The 16,740-nt window shown below is 38.4% G+C and overlaps 1 protein-coding gene across 12 annotated transcripts in view; it reads right to left on the bottom strand.

Moving 5' to 3' along the window:
* Positions 1-16,740, bottom strand: part of Tcf12 (transcription factor 12) — a 267,507-nt gene that overhangs the window by 18,288 nt on the left and 232,479 nt on the right. For 5 of the 12 annotated variants that reach the window (XM_060384798.1, XM_021645465.2, XM_060384802.1 and 2 more), the window contains 4 exons: positions 15,666-15,744; positions 10,095-10,168; positions 9,071-9,142; positions 8,149-8,355 (listed from right to left, as the gene is read on the bottom strand). In XM_060384798.1, coding sequence (XP_060240781.1) covers positions 8,149-8,355; positions 9,071-9,142; positions 10,095-10,168; positions 15,666-15,744 — 432 coding nt within the window. The remainder of the gene's footprint in view (positions 1-8,148; positions 8,356-9,070; positions 9,143-10,094; positions 10,169-15,665; positions 15,745-16,740) is intronic. The other 7 variants (XM_060384799.1, XM_021645467.2, XM_060384801.1 and 4 more) reach the window with 3 other exon arrangements.

Genomic DNA, 16,740 nt, shown 5'->3' with positions numbered 1-16,740 from the left:
AATTTGACTTCTACAGCTTTACTAGTTCTCTTTAACCCTTGCCCACCCTGGCTCTCATATCCTTCCTTTAATCTCTGGCTCCACACTGACATGGTTGTCTACATGAACAACAGGTGTATAAACAGCTCTTTGTCTGCGCCCCGCCTGTGGGCCAGCCAGATAGGACTATTTTAATTGTTCATCTCGTTAGCATACAGCTGACAGGCTGCTACCACTGGGAGAGGAGTAGGGAAGGAAAACCCGGAGGCTTGCGATGCTCTAAACTTCGATTCTTATTAGAACCTCATTTCAGAATAAAAGGTCCAACCCACTAAATAACTTAGTCCTGCACACTGAACCTTTACAATCTGTGTACAGCTTGACTTCTGTAGAATAACCTACAAGGACTTCTTTTCATTTAATTTGGCCAATGACTTTGGTGCTCATAATAGAAAAATAGGAAAATGTTAAATCTATTAATATGATGAATTAGAGAACAGAATTCAAACTTCTCAGTATGATGTTCTCTGATTCTGAATTGTTTTAATAACTTGTTCATTTGTACTACTTGCTGAGAATTACTGTTTTAACAATGATTAATATATAGACTGATTAAATGATTTTATACACTATCTAAAATATTCTTTTGGTTTAATCCATTTGTTTCTTTTTTTTTTTTTAAAGATTTTTTTAAATTTATCTATACAGTGTTCTGCCTGCATGTATGCCTGCATGCCAGAAAAAGGCACCAGATCTAACTATAGATGGTTTTGAGCCACCATGTAGTTGCTGGGAATTGAATTCAGAACCTTTGAAAGAAGAGCTCTCAACATCTGAGCCATCTCTCCAGCCCTTCCCATTTGTTTTCTTTTTCCCTAAGTGTATAACCTCTATTTATTTTCAGAAAATTTAAAAACACTATCTAAACCCTTAAAAATCATTGAAATGTGAATTTAATGAAAATTTAGAAGTTTCCATTAAGGGGAAAAATGGACTGAAACAGCATGAGTAGTTCTAAGTCTTTTATTCAGTTGAAACCTAGACATATAACTCCTATAGTATGGAAAGCCATATTAGAATTAACTGCTGCCCAAGGAGAAAATAAGATTATTTAAAGTTAGGGGGGCTGACAAGATTGCTTACTTGGCTTTGCAAATGTGAGGACCTGAGGTTAGATGCCCAGAACCCACCCTAGGTTGTGGTTGTAATGTTCGAAAGCAAGGACGGAAGGACACCTAGCGTGGCTCATGTGGTGAAGTTTCATGCTAATGAGAGACCCCTCCCAAACAAAGGCACGGTCAATTAAGAACGCCAGCATGGTGACACACACCTTCAATTTCAGCACTTGGGAGGCAGAGACAGGTGAATCTCTGAGTTTGAGGCCAGCTTGGTTTACAGAGTGAGTTCTAGGACAACCAGGACTACACAGAGAAAACCTGTCTTGAAAAACCAAAAACTAATTAACTGACACCCAAGATTGTCCTTTGACCCATACATATATATACACACATACATATATATGTGCATATATATACACGTATATGTATATACCTGAAAGTGCAAATATGTCCTTCCAACTTGCCCCACATAAAGATTTTAATTTTATTTTAGTTAAATGAAAAAAAGGCTAAGAAAACTCTGAACAAACTATTATTCCATTTCTTTGACACCAAAACCCTAAAGCAATACCAAAAGTTAATTAAGAAAACTGTCTGTGCTGAATTTCCATAGGTCTTGTAACAATGAAAGTTAAGAGACCTAGAGAGAATCTCATTTCTATAGCATCAATAAAGACCTTTTAAGAATCTTTTACAATGTTGCTTATTACCACAGAGCACAGTACACATGTGGAGTCGGAGGACAACTTTGTGAAGCTGTTTCTCTCATTTTCATGTGGATTCAGGGAACTGAACTCGGGTCTTCAGGCTTTTGCTGGCTGGTGACAATATCTGGGCACCTCGCTATCTCAGTTAACTCTTCAGGACTGGAGTTAAGTGTTGCTGGAAAACAATGACACAACCTCACCTGGCATGTCTGCAGCTGACTGTACTGTCTGACGGACATGTTCTCGAGGACAAAGGTACTTATAGGGTACCACCTCGTTGGGCATGGGTGTTTATATGCACAGCTCTAAACAGCAGCCTCACCCTGCTGAGGCGCTTGTATCATGCCCAAATAAAATTGGTAATTCCAGTCTTTTTTCTTTGTTTTTAAAGTTTTTGCTTAGCTTCTTCTTGTTAGTGGTTTATTCCTAGATTAAATAAATCAAAAGTAAAACTAAAACTAAATTCTGATATTTTAATAGTTCTAAACACTATTTTAACATTGAAATCTCAATCTTACTAATATGCCTGGGAGAGACGCATGTTTTATATGTGATTTAGGCAGGTATGGAGAAATACATAAATGGGAAGTCAGTAAATTAAGCAAATGAAAATAACAATTTCATCTAAAATTAAAAGCAAACATTTAAAAGATGTCTGGGGGCTACCCCAATTATTTAAACAAGAGGGATCCTTTATTCCCAGCTCTTTTCTGATACAATTTATCTCTCTCTAGTAATTTAATTTTTATGTTCATTACATAGCTAAAATATATTAAAAGCCCTTTGTGACTAAAACCTCTTTAATTCTAAATTGTGATGCTGGTCAAGCTTTTGCAGCTGAAACAAACAAACAAACAAACAAACAAACAAACAAACAAGAAGTCTGTTAATACTGACTCCTATTCACTTATTTTGGCAAATGACAGTTTTCTTACAACCTTGGTATAAAATATTTTTTTCTGAAACAATTTAAAAAAGAAAATTATTGCACCTGTAAGACAGTAAAGTGGATAGTCTACAAACCACAGGCAATTAATGACATAACCCTGTAACTAAAAATAACGCACAGGGCTTGGGGTGCAGCTTAGTAGCACACTTGACTAGTGTGAAAGGCATTGGGTTCTACCCCCAAAACTGGGGGTGGGGGAGGAGAAGTATTCTTAATAGCAGAACTGTTTTCCTGACAAAGCCCAGCAGTTTAGTACAACTATGCATACAGACTTTATACTAATGGTAATCTTGCTCACTGATCTATTTGCTGGGAAGGCACAGAGATGAGCTACTGTTAATACTTGAAATGTAGACTCTCTCTGTGATATAAGCTGGTCCCCTTACTCCTTCCTACCTCCACACCATGCTCTGCTAAGTTGTTTTCATTTATGTCATCAACTTTTCTTCCATTTCAGCACATCTTGGCTCATCTTTAAAACTCCCAAAGTAATTCTTGGGAGGCAGAGGTAGGCTCTCTAGTTCAAGGCCAGCGCTAGCCCAGTCTACATAGTGAATTCTAGGCCACAACTGTGTAAGATACACAGTTGAATTGTCTCAGGAAAAAAAAATCCAAGAAAAAGGAAAATAAACAAGAACAAAAACGAGTCCCAAAGCCCAAAATGAAACCATGCCAACCCCCATTTTATGTACTGATAAGTCGATTTATGATCAAAGCAACTGACAAAGTAGTCCTGTGGGGATAAATCTTGTCTTTTTTTTTTTTTTTAAATAAAGGAACCTACTTCTACAAATAAATACCAGAATTTCTCCTGACACATTGTCAAAGGCTGCTTTATTTTACATGTGAGCACTGAGTTGTTGTAGGGATGGAGGGGGAACTCAGTATTAGAGCGCTTTCCCATCAAGCATGCCCTAGATTCAATCCTTATTCTCACCACAAGGAGTGTGACAGAAATCATGCAGTATGCAAAGCTGAAGAAAGCTACTGTTCCTTCTCTTTCCCGTCACAGAAAACATAAGTTCAATCTTTTCCAAATGCTAGGAAAGAAAACAGTATCGTATTTAAGCCTACAGCAGGGATATTCATCTACAGTAATGTCCTTAGAATAAACCCACTACACAAACAAAATACTATTTGAGCTGGGCGCCGTGGCACTCGCCTGTAATCCCAGCACTCGGGAAGGCAGAGGCAGGCAGATCTCTTTGAGTTCAAGCCCAATCTGGTCTACAATGTGAGTCTAGGACAGCCAAGGCTACACAGAGAAACCCTGTCTCAAAAAATAAAAACGAAAACAAAAATCCTATTTGAATGTTCTGGTTAGTTTTTGAAAATATTTGTGTCTATCAGAATAATTTTACTCTACAAGTTATAAATGGAGTGATGACAATGAAATTTTTTAAAGAAAGATTATCTTATAAATCCTACAATAAACTGATTGCTTCAGTGGTCATTTTATAAACAACTATTTTCAGAGGCCAAATACAAATATTAACTAACTTTAAAAAAAGAAAAAGCATGGGACTGGAGAGATGGCTCAGCAGTTAAGAGCACTGATGTTATTTCTGAGGACCTGAGTTTAATTCCCAGTACCCACGTGACAGCCAGCTCACAACTGCTTGTATATCCAAGATCTGACACCCTCACACAGACATACATGCAAGCAAAATACCAATGCACATAAAATAAAAAATTTATAATTTAAAAAAAGAAAAGGTATGGAGAGTAGTTTTAGAATATAAAACCAGCTTTCTTTTCACAATCAGTTAGAATATATGGTCAGAGGTTATATATAACCAGGGGTTTTAGGTCCTCTCCATGCATGGTCCTTGGTTGGGGTATCTGTCTCTGCAGGGGTCCCAGGGCCCAGTGTTTTTGGCTTTGTTGCTCTCCTTGTGGAGCTCCTGTCTCCTCCAGGTCTTTCTATCTCCCCCTTATTCCATAAAATTCCATGCACTCTGTCCAAAGTTTGGCTATGAGTCTCAGCCTCTGCTTTGATACCTCAATCAGTAGAGGCCCTTTCAGAGGCCCTCTGTGGTAGGCTCCGGTCCTGTTTCCTATGTCTATCCTGTTTGCCCTTCTGAATGAGGATTGAGCATCTTCCCTAGGGTCTTCCTTGTTGTTTAGCTTCTTTAGGAGTACAGATTTTAATACGTTTATCCTATATTATATGTCTAATAACCACTTAGGAGTGAGTATATACCATGTGTCTTTCTGCTTCTGGGTTACCTACTCAATATGATCTTTTCTAGTTCCTACTATTTGCCTGCAAATTTCATGATTTCTTTGTTTTTTTATAGCTGAGTAGTATTCCATTGTGTAAATGTACCACAACTTCCGTATCCATTCCTCAGTTTAGGGACACCTCGGTTGTTTCCAGATTCTGGCCTTTAGAAATAGAGCTGCTACGAACATGGTTAACAAATGTCCTTGTTGTATAGTTGAGCTTATTTCCAATATATGCCTAGGAGTGGTATAGCTGGATCTTGAGGAAGCACTATTCCTAATTTTCTGAGAAAGCGCCAGATTGATTTCCAAAGTGGTTGTACAAGGTTACATTCCCACCAGTAATGGAGGATTCCCCTTTCTCCACATCAGTGTTCACTTGAGTTTTTGATCTTAGCCATTCTGATGGGTGTAAAGTGAAATCCTGAGTAGGGGGATTTCATGACAGCCCCTGTCTCTGACATGAACTCAGTGGCAAGTTCTCTGATCACCTTTCCCTGGGGGTGTGTGTGTGTGTGCAGTCTTGCCAGGCTACAGAGGAAGACAATGCAGTCAGTTCTGATGAGACATGATAGGCTAGGGTCAGAGAGAAGGGGAGGAGAATCTTCCCTATCAGTGGATCAGCGAAAGGGTATAGGGGGAGAAAACGGACGGAGTGTGGGATTGGGAGGAGACTGGGGAAGGGGGGATACAGCCAGGATACAAAGTGAATAAATTATAATAAATAATAATAATATTTTATTATTCGTTACAATTTATACAAAATGAAGAAACTGTAATAAATAATAATAATTAAAATTAAAAAATAACATATGGTCATGAAGGACAATAAAAAGTGATTTTTAAGCTGAATGAAACTGACACAAAAATGTGTCCCCTAAATCATACATTCTGTGAGAACGAGAGTGGTAAGGAGGGAGCACATGAGTAAGTCTGTGTCTTTCTGTGATCATCTATCCAGTCCACCCCTTGGTCTTACCTCAGATCTACAGCTAAAAGTTGACGGTGGGAGGATGAGAGCTGAACACTGACTCACTACAGACAGATACTTTCTGTGTAGATGACTGGTAGCAATACGTGCTCTCTACAATTAAAATACTACTGACTACATACAGTTAAGGTGGAGAAGTAGACACCATGTGGCAATTTATTTATCAGTCCTGTGCCCTCTAAAGACAGTGAGAACTGACAAGATCTTGATACACACTGAGCAAGTTTGGGCTTAACTGCCATGGCCTGGATGCCGCTCTCATAGAGCCAGATCCATACTATTCTTTTGAAGATCCCTCTTTGTAGAACACTATGACGCTTTTCTTCATCAGAATATCTCTGCATTGGGAGGCAGATGCAGGCAGACCTTTGTGAGTTCAAGGCCTGCAAGGACTACAAAGTGAGTGACTTAGTAAGAGCAAAAAGTGAAAAAAATGCTTACTTTTTGCTATTACTAAGGGAGGAGAGGAATGCAAATTACAAATGCTGTTACTAAGACCAACCTAAGATTCAAGAATATGATTTTCAAGTCATTCTATAACATATCAGCAACTTATTAATAATCTGGTTTTCAATAGTTATTGCTGTAAAATGCCATGTTACTGGTCTTTATTATACCACTAAAACTTCTTTTTTTTGAGACAACGTCTCTCTATGTAGCAGTAGCTGGCCTTGAACTCAGAGATCCACCTGCCTCTACCTCTCAAGTGCTCGGATTAAAGGCACATGCTACCAAGCTTGGCTCCACTAAAATTTTTCTAATAGTTATAGCAATGACATTTCATATCTGATTTAGTAATTCACAAATGTTTTTATATTAGTTTATCAGCAAAAATGAATTTGGAAGGTGGTTAAAAATTCAAGATTTCCTGACATTCAAAAACAACCAACCAATCAAAATCCAAAACAAAACAGAAAACAACATCCTTAACTGCTAAGGCAAGAAGTAAAAATACTGAGGTTAGAAACCAGGCAGCTATTTGCCGCTTTTTGTAAAGGCAGGAAAGGAATGTATGTGGCAGTAAGACATACAAATGCGGAGACCTAGAACAACCCTACTTTACAGAAATCAGGCCCTCAGCACTGGGGCACCTAACTGCTGTGGTGATAGGCAAGTTTTAGCCTTGATTACATAGCTCAAAATCTGTTTCACAGGAAAATACTTTGCAGCATGCAGTGACCTTTAAAAACCATGCAATAAGTATACAAAACACATGGCCTCAATTACACAACAGGTTCAAAATCAATCTTTAAAAGACACTTTGGAAAAAAAATAATGCAAGACATTCAACACAGTTTTTGATGTACATGAGCTTTAGAAGTCTATTCTTTTTCTTTACTAAGGAATTATCATGTTTTTAAAAGATGGATTAAATTATTTTATTCTCAAAGGGGATTAATCTAAAATAGTTTCCTTTCTTTGTTACCTAACCATCATTGTAGCTGCTCCCTTAGCCCATTTTTTCCCCTTGATTTGGGAAAGTCTAAATTTGGATCTGTACAAATTAAGTTTCACTTTAAAAATTTTTGCTGTTGAAGGCTAATTCTAGATTGTAACAAACAACTTTTCTAGTCCAGAAAAGTTTCTGAATTAGGAAACTTTCTTCCTAGACTAGGATATATTTCTAAACTGTGGTACTGAAGACTGAGCTCTAGGGCCTCAGAAACGCTTAAGAAGTGCTCTACCCTTGATCATAGCTCCAGCTTTCTTTTTACTGTGAAACAGGGTCTCACTAAGTTCCTCATGCTGGCCTTGAACTTGCTCTTTTCTTGGTGGCCGGTGACACTGGTCCCAGCTAGACTAGTGCCTTTAAAACTCAGTTTTGCTTTACAGACCATTCTATTCATCCTTCCTATTCACTATCTAAGGCAAACAATGTCATTCTAATGAATATGTAGCTGGAAAAAAGAACAGGCTGAAGCTAATGGATCTCTAGAGAAAGTTTCTTCATTTTATATGTGACCATAGCAGACTCTGACAGTCTAAAAGATAGCCAATGGCTCCACTGAAGACAAAGAAAGAAAGTTTGAAAGCTCCTTTTAACTTTCCATTCAAGAAGAGAGATTCCCCCTACACCTCTTTTCTCAAAACAAACAAACAAACAAACAAACAAACAAACAAACAGACAAACAACAAAACAGGATAAGGGTTATTGCACATAAGATGAGCATAATTTACCATTGAAGCTGATCGACTGTTTGTAACAAGGCCCGATCCTCCATAGTTTGAATTGAGGTTTCCAATTGGCGCATTATGGGATGGTCCCAATAAACTGTGTATATCACTGTGGCTAGTAGGCAGACTGGTAGAAGGTCCAACTGCATGGTTCCGCAGCACATGGATAGCATCATCCAGCCTGTCTAAACGGTCCTCCATTCGAGACTGCTGTAAAGATTGAAAACAACATGGGGGAGGGGAGGAGTTACTGCTGGTATCTCTTTGATTTACTAAGCTGCTACATAGCTCCTATGCAGGGATATATGGAGGGCAGCAAGTGCAATGCAATATCAACTAGTTTCAAAACCAACTACCTGCACTTCAAATCATCAACAAAAAAGGCAGCTCTCTTCACACTATGATGAATTTTCAAAGCTGTGGATATAAGCTTTATAAAAGGAATTTATCATTAGGTTATTTCTTTTAGCTTCTATAATAAATGAATGCTACAATGTCAATTACAGCTGATGAAAAGGGAGAAACTATTTTAGGGTCTGTGAAAAATGTCAATTTGGGGAAAGGCACTCAAATCCATTTAGTTTAAGTTTTAGGTGAGTAGAACACACCTATCTTCAATGGTATACACATACAGATAAGCTCTTTAACAAAACTGAAGCAAAGACATCCACTGCCCATGGGTCACACATGCCTTAAACACAAACACATCAGAATTCTGAAAACCAAAAGCACATGCTGGTAGCGATCTCAAAGGAAGTCATTCTCAACAGACAAAAGTCTAATGCACACTGCTACAAGAGCCGCGGTGCTCACTGTTTGATTTTTGAAAGACGCTGGAGTCTGTACAGCTTGATAATATTAAACGGATAATACGTATAAGTAATTTAAACACACACAAAAAGGCACCATCTAAATGAAATAGTACCTCACAGACATCCTTTAAGAAGGACATTGCATCTTGCAAATGCTCGTGAAGTTGCTGCTCAACTCGATTTTTCTGGCAAAGTCAAGACAGAACAGGAGGCAAAGCACAGGTTAAGATTAACTCCGAGAGACGAGGAAACAGCTGATGTGCTTGTTGTTACCTGTTAGTAAAGTTAATGTGCAGATCTGCAAGATCTACTTGTATTAAGTTCTGAGAAGGCTGGGATTTAACAGGGACTCACAAGGTTAGCATCTAAACAGCACACACTGCTTTGGGTTGCTTGCAAAATATACGAGAAGACAAACTTTCCCTCAACTTAAAATATTTTGTTAGGCACAGAAAAAGAGTATTTCTGTTTGGAACCTAGAACTTCTGAATGATGTGACTTAGAATCTCACCAGAACACATTCATTTTTTACTTTTATCATACTTTGTGATTCTGGGTCACAAATGTAAGCACACCAAAGCAACAGTAGTGGACATTCTGCCACAAATTCTTCACCTTGGAGTACTAGTACGAAGAAGGCTTCTCCATTGTCCTATTTGTCTGGCTTGTGTGATTTGTATATTTTTAGTGTAAGAAAATATCAGAATTCTATAATAATTGACATTAATGTAAAAGTCTAATATAATTATAATAAACATGATTTTGGATCAATGGATTTGATTTCTTAAGTGTCCTTTTCTTGGTAAATTTTCTCTTACATATAAATATTGACAATATTCAAAAATTAAGTCTTGTATTTTTCAAAGAAACAAAAATCCTTCAGTATTCTTTTAATTCCAATTGTCTGGATAAGTTTAATGTCCCAAAAAACGATGGAATAAGGACACACAAAATGCTGTATTGTCTACTAAATCAGGTAATTTGTTAGCAAAGAATTCGTGTGTAATGCTATCCTACTGTTTCTTCACTGTTACGTAGGATTTAGTAGTAACAGCAAAACCACTACCAACAAAATTTCCCTCTGAACTATAAAGCAAATTTGTTTAACACCTGTAAAGAATAGTGGAAGGCTCTTACCAGGGAGTGAAGTGAATTTTCATAGCTTGGGGATGAAGGAGCTTGCCCTCCGGCTCTGGGCCACTGACTAGTACCTGTTAAACCAAAAAGCATCCATATGTATGAATTAACTCAGTGTTTTGGTAATGTTAAGAGAAGGGTAAAAGACACTCAATAATCATAAACAAATAATGAAAATCTTGTTTACCCTTCAGCATACTATTAGCAACTTAAAAGCACAAAACACTGGAAAACTTTTTCATTATTAATATACCAATTTAGCAAGTTGAGTAAACAGGAAAAAATCCTATGAAGCATAGTTTTATGTTTATATATTCCTTAGACTTTGTCTACACTCACATACATCTTTGAAAACGTACATCCTTTTAAAGTGTTCACTTCCCCCCCATGGCTTTACAGTTTTTGATAATGCTATTGGTGATGACATTAATATTTGTATATTTCTCTGTACCATAATTTGTTTAAGGACCGACATCTCATCACTGGCATTTTTTTCTTTTTCTTTGAGATGGGATCTCACTATGTAGCCTTGGGTGTCCTGAAACTCACAACCACGTGCTGGGATTAAAGGTGTGTGTCAGTCACCACATTCTTGCTGGGTCTGACTGAGTAGCAATGCTATTGTGATTGCTGCTACAATATACATGACTTTTTTTCCTCTGGAGAGTGCATTTCCAAGTGAAGTAGTATTTCTTAAAGAGTGTACACATGTTCACGTGCATCTTCTGACAATGCACGGATGAAGCAGTTTTAAAGGCTAAAATGCACTGGGTACACCAGCTGAAAAAGTTTTGAGGTGCGGAATTGATCACAATCTAAAGACCCTAAATTATTGAAACAAAAAAATAATTTCAATCATTTTGTTCCAATACTCCTCCAACCCTTTATGTAATCAGCCTGAGACAGGAGCCAGATCATCATATAAGGTGTTCTGAATGTTTAAAGATGTGACAGTCAGTAGGCACACAAACACTTTGCAAGCAGACAGTTTCTGGGGCTCCTCATGAGCTTAGTGTTGAGGATGCAGAGGGATGAAATGTATCAGTCACATGAGAAAGAAATCTGCACTTAGAAGATCACATGTTTATGTTGGGGACTGAACCCAGGGTCTCATACACGTTAGGAAAATGTTCCATCACTCATTAACTATATTCCCCAGCTATTTTTGAATAGTGATATAAACAAACCATGCAAAGATCTACCTCTAAAGTATAATCCATTTAATTGTATATATAAAAAAGACACATACTTAACTTCATTACTGTTGTTATTGTTATTATGATTGGGCTATCCACTGATACAACACAAGGTTAAATAGAGTATCAGCAGGGCGAAATCAGTGAATCTCAAAGTTTCAGAATCAGGATCAGAAATCTCTTTGAACTTCATACAAATTCTGAGCTCCACTTCATGGATAACGGTCCTATAACTATACTAGAATGCTTGCCTAGAATGTGCAAATCCTTGGGTTTGATTCCTAGTATGAGGTACACACAAAAACAAAACAAAAAATCAGTTTTATCTTAATCTGCCTTATTTATAAAGATGATCTTAAGAGATATGAAAGTATGTTACCAAGCTAAATGTCTTTCTGGTTAATGGAACATTAATCCCACATCTCCTTCTGTGTATAGATTAATAATGTAATAATAATAAAAAAGCAGGGTAAATATATCAAAATCATGGCAGTCTGGGAGCACTGGTGGCTTGTCAGCTATGGATGAGAGCTCTGAGGGGGGTGGGAATCCGATGCTAGACACAGACCATAATGCTAGCTAGCATGCATCTGATACTAGATAGAGCTGTAGCTTCATCTCTTAGTAAATAAAATATACAGGTTAAAATTTGAATCATACTGGTGCCTCTAGCATGTAATTACCAACTGTTGCATATAGGAGAATAGAGAAAATGAATAGTTCAAAGGCTGAACGTCTCTCCCTGCCCCAGTGCGTCACTTGATGTTTGGTGTGGACAAGTCTACAAGAAGAGCATTTTAACTGTCATGGTTGTTTGTTTGCTAACTAGCTACTCTAAAATGTAGATCTTAGTTTAGAAGGATTACTGCAAATTTACTTATTAAAATATATCCAACATTTTAAGGAAATAAGCTAGGCAGTGTCTAGGGTCATAGCTGAATTATTTCTGAAAAGACTCTGGTCACATCTAAATTCATGCAGTGTTTCTGATTGTCTCTTATTCTGATCAGGGCTTAGGGATTACTTCACCCAGTAGAACTGGTTCATAAACTAAGAGAATGTGTACTCCCTCCTCTATAGCTAAGGACACTTCTAGGATTTAGTTCATTTATTAGTTCTCTCTTGTTTCTGAGACACTGTCTTACTATGTACCCTTGGGTGGCTTGAAACTTGCTATGTAGACCAGGTGGTCATCAAACTCTTAGAGATCCACCTTCCTCTGTCTCCCCAATGCTGGGATTAAAGGTGTGTACAATGCTTGGCTCCCAGTTACTTCTCTTACTCAGGACTTTCTCTTTGTAACCTCACCCTAAACTCAAGCCTTCATGGGCTTCCACTATGTCCCCCTGGAATCCTAATACAGTTTATCACAACACCCTCTCCACCCATGACTAGATGAAGAGGGCAGACACTTTCTCATACCCACATCTGTGCTGCGCTCTTCCCTTTATACCCACAAAAGCTGTTCTCCTATTAAAATCCACTTCAAGAAAGCTGTACCTAACCTGATCACAACTCAGTGTCAATTTTCTGGCTTTATTTTCACTCTATTTCCTCAACTCAACTGGAAACTTGATGAAGTCAGGCAAGTGATTTAACACTGGACATGCTCACAGATGACATACATGAATGTTTTGATTAAACGAACATAAACCCAGACTCAACTTTTAATGTGAGGTTCTGACGACTGCTAGCTGGTCCTAACATTACAGACATTTTCCATCTATATCCCAAATAAAGAAAGTCAAGGAGTGTTTTGCTTGTCTGATTCCCAAGCTCCCATACTGAACATATTCTCCTAACACAAATGTTGTGTCACTTCTTAAACTGTAGTAGGCACAGCCATTTCTCTTTTACCGTGTTGCCAAAGTCCTGAGTTTGTTCAAAGGGAGGAAGGGGTGAGCCTGTTTTGTCCTAATACCTTGAGAGAGTAATTCCATTGCAACTCTGCGTAAATTGTAATACCTAAGATAATCATGTCAGCTCTATTTCAGATATAGGTAACTGAGGCAGGTCCAGTGTTGACCAATGAAACATGAGGTTAAGTCTTATAGGAGAAGGGTCTGGAAATATTTAAGAGACAAGAAAAAATGGTCTTTTTTTCTTCTACTGGATACTGTTTGTAGTGTCTCAAAGCTGTCAGAAAGAAGTGCTAGGAGGTAGAGGAGGGATGCTAATGTTAAGGTTTACAGCTCACCTGTTATGGGGCTTCTTGTCCCTTAAGAACAAATGCTAATAGGCCTTTAAGCCCAGCACTTGGGAGGCAGAGGCAGGCAGATCTCTAAGTTCAAGGTCATCTTGGTTCTTGATAGCAAATTTCATGCCAGCCAAGGCTACATATGTAGTGACACTTTGTCTCAATGTGCCCCATACCCTAAGAAAAAATGTTCTTTAATATTCAAGCTAGCAGCCACCAGAGCTTTTTTTCTTTTTATCCTAAGCTTCTTAATTTGTACAATGTTTTAGAAGCATCCTCACAAATGCTTGAGATAAAATGTATGCTCTTGGTTTGAAAGTTCTGGAGAAAAATGAGGTGGATTTATCTAAGAATGACAGCCATAAAGCTGCCTGTGGGGATCTGTTGCCTATGTATCTATCTTCCCAGATCCTGTGCTGACTCTCTTTCTCAGGTATAGGAACAGGTCTAACTGGGGACACCCACTCATTCCAAATAACAGATCAAGGCCACATAAGGCACAAAGCAATTTCCACAAACAGCTCTGGTTTGTTGTTTCCTTTTTCTTTGAACATTTACCACATAGTACTTTTCCTGCCACCCTGTCTCTGCTTTTCCATGGTGAGGCATTCATGTATACAAGGTAAGTAGAGACAAGCACACTAGACAGAGAAACAGGAGAAACTTTTAAAAATATACTCTAATTTGTTGTTTCAGCAGCATTATGTGAAATGGTTCTTAAGGATGCTGAATTCAAAGCAGGCCCACTAATACTATACAATCAGCAGCCTACATTTTCATTAGTTACCTGAGCTAGAGGGAGAAGAGTATCATCCGATAAACTTCACTTATCAAGGAAGGAGTGCTCAGACTTGACTTCTACCATTCTCAGTTTCCTTTCTGCCTTTTCAGATGCTGAGCTCCAGGCTCCTGTCCCATGATTAGGGAGGACGGTAAAGGCAGACAGATACCAACGTGCAAAAACAGGCAGTGGTAAAAATTATGGCGAGGATTTTGGTAAAGCAGTGCCAAGATAGCAAGCAGGGCTAAGTTATATCATTCTCCCTGTAACTTCAGCTCTGTTAAACAACTCTAAGTCAATGGGTCTTTCATCATATTGCTTATGTGTAACAGCTGCTTAACATTTACTAGACAGCTGAAGCCATGATGTCTGAAAAAGTGGCACAGCCTGCGACAAGCCAAGAACAGCTGCTGCAGCTCAACATGTCCATCCTGGAATGTGGCTGAGCAGAGAAAAGGGGCCAACACAAAGCACAGGTGACAGCATGAGCTGCGACTTAACCCAGCACAACACAAAAATGCTTCATGAAAACCACCACTGCACTAGACCTAACTGTGGCTAGCCTACGAAACCAGAGCTGCTGCTGAGGCTGACTGGTTGCTGAGATGATGTGGCAATTTCACTCTGTTGTCTAATAATGTCTCTTCTGCAAAACAAACAATTTTTTCTTCAGTAAGCCTCACCCCTGCAATTGTTGTTTAGAAAAATGGGTAGTTTTTAAATCATTGCTTGAAAAATATTTTCATATACTTTACTTAATCCTAGTAAGAAATCATTTATAATTACAGTAGCTCAACAAATTCATCCTGTATGGATAGTTCTAGAACTTGCCAATATTAATGTTAAAAACCAGGAGAAAGGGAAACCAAGTGAACCACGTGGGCAGCTCCACCAACGCTGCTCATCCACAGCAGTCTTTTTCTCAGCAGAAAAACTATATAATCCCCTGAGAAGTTCTCAGGTGAAAATGTGAAATAATGATTTAGTCTTGATTCTTCAAGTTTTTTTTCCTTCTTCTTCATCTGAGGCAATGTTTCTCTTTGAAGCCCTGACTGTCCTAGAACTCACTCTGTAGACCATGCCAGCGGTCTTACAGAGATCTTCCTGCCTCTGCCTCCTCAGTGGGATTAAAGGCATGCACCACCACCACTCTGCTACAATTGTTATTGGAAACCACCACAGATTATTTAAGAACCTAGGAAGATATGAATAAATAATTCAAGACCAGCAGTATTTTTTCAAAATGAACTCCAGGGGCAGATTCTGATTAAATGTCTATCATCAAAAATTAGAATGATCATTTTCATAATTTAAGTAGGATTTTATTAAAATTTTGTTGAACCAGTATTATTTCCAAATAGAAGACTTGCATGTGTTATGAATAAAAGAGAACCCACCTGTGAGAGGTGAAGGAGATCCCACTGGTGTTGATGGGTTTGATGGAAAACTACTGCTTGTATGGTCAGGAGAATAAATCTAACCGGAAGATAAGAGATATATATGCATCAGAATGTGAGAGTAGCAAAACTACAAACCCATTCATGGAGCTGTTTTTGTGATCTCAGTCACACCACCCCAAGGCTCACAGTGAAACCATTTGCCATCAAACTGTACACTATTTTATAAGTAGAGACCAAAGTAGCTTCAGTTTTTAAACTAGGACAAAAAATAGTATACAATTTCAAATGCGAGAGGAATAACACAGGTCCTTCCTTCCTTCCTTCCTTCCTTCCTTCCTTCCTTCCTTCCTTCCTTCCTTCCTTCCTTCCTTCCATCCTTTCTCCCTCCCTTTCTTCTTGGTTTTTCAAGACATGATTTCTCAAGATATCTATTTCTGAATTACTGTGGTCGGAAAATTTCTAAGTATCAGGTATGTGGGTATACCTCTGCTATCACCAACACCTGGGAGGCAGAGGCAAAGGATCACAAGTTCAAAGGCAGCATGGGCTAAACAGCAAGCAACAGGCCATGGAGTGTGGCCCCCACACCAGCGACTAGCACTCGGGAGGCAGATGTGAGACTGAAACTTGAAGGCCAACCTGGGCTACATAGTAGGTGCCAGGTCTGTCCATATTTAAGGTGAGTCTTTTGTTTTAAAATAAAACTACTGTAAAGTTAAAATATCTGAAAAGAAAACAATCTTTAAAGAATATACCATCTAAGTAATATAAAAATGATAACCTCACAAAAACACTTAAACAAAAAATGGAGTCTTTCATGTAGTTTTGCTATAGGTCTTTTGAGTCAGGGTCTACGTTAGGTAATCAGGACCCCCACAGGCAGGCTTGGGCAGACTTTGAATTTGTGATCCTTTGTGAGCCTCTTGACTTAGCCTGTAAGTTCTGGAGTTGCAGGAGTGTCTCACCAAGCCTGGCCTTAATGCATTAAAATGGTCTCTAAGCCAGGCGTGGTGGTGCACAACTTTAATCTGGGAGGTAGAAGTAGGGGGAGTTCAAGGTAAGCCTGGGCTAC

The sequence above is a fragment of the Meriones unguiculatus genome, chromosome 6 (assembly GCF_030254825.1).
Source record: "Meriones unguiculatus strain TT.TT164.6M chromosome 6, Bangor_MerUng_6.1, whole genome shotgun sequence".
Lineage (NCBI taxonomy): Eukaryota > Metazoa > Chordata > Mammalia > Rodentia > Muridae > Meriones > Meriones unguiculatus.
The sequence above is the reverse complement of the archived record's forward strand: the minus strand, read 5'-3'. Positions and strand labels throughout refer to the sequence as shown.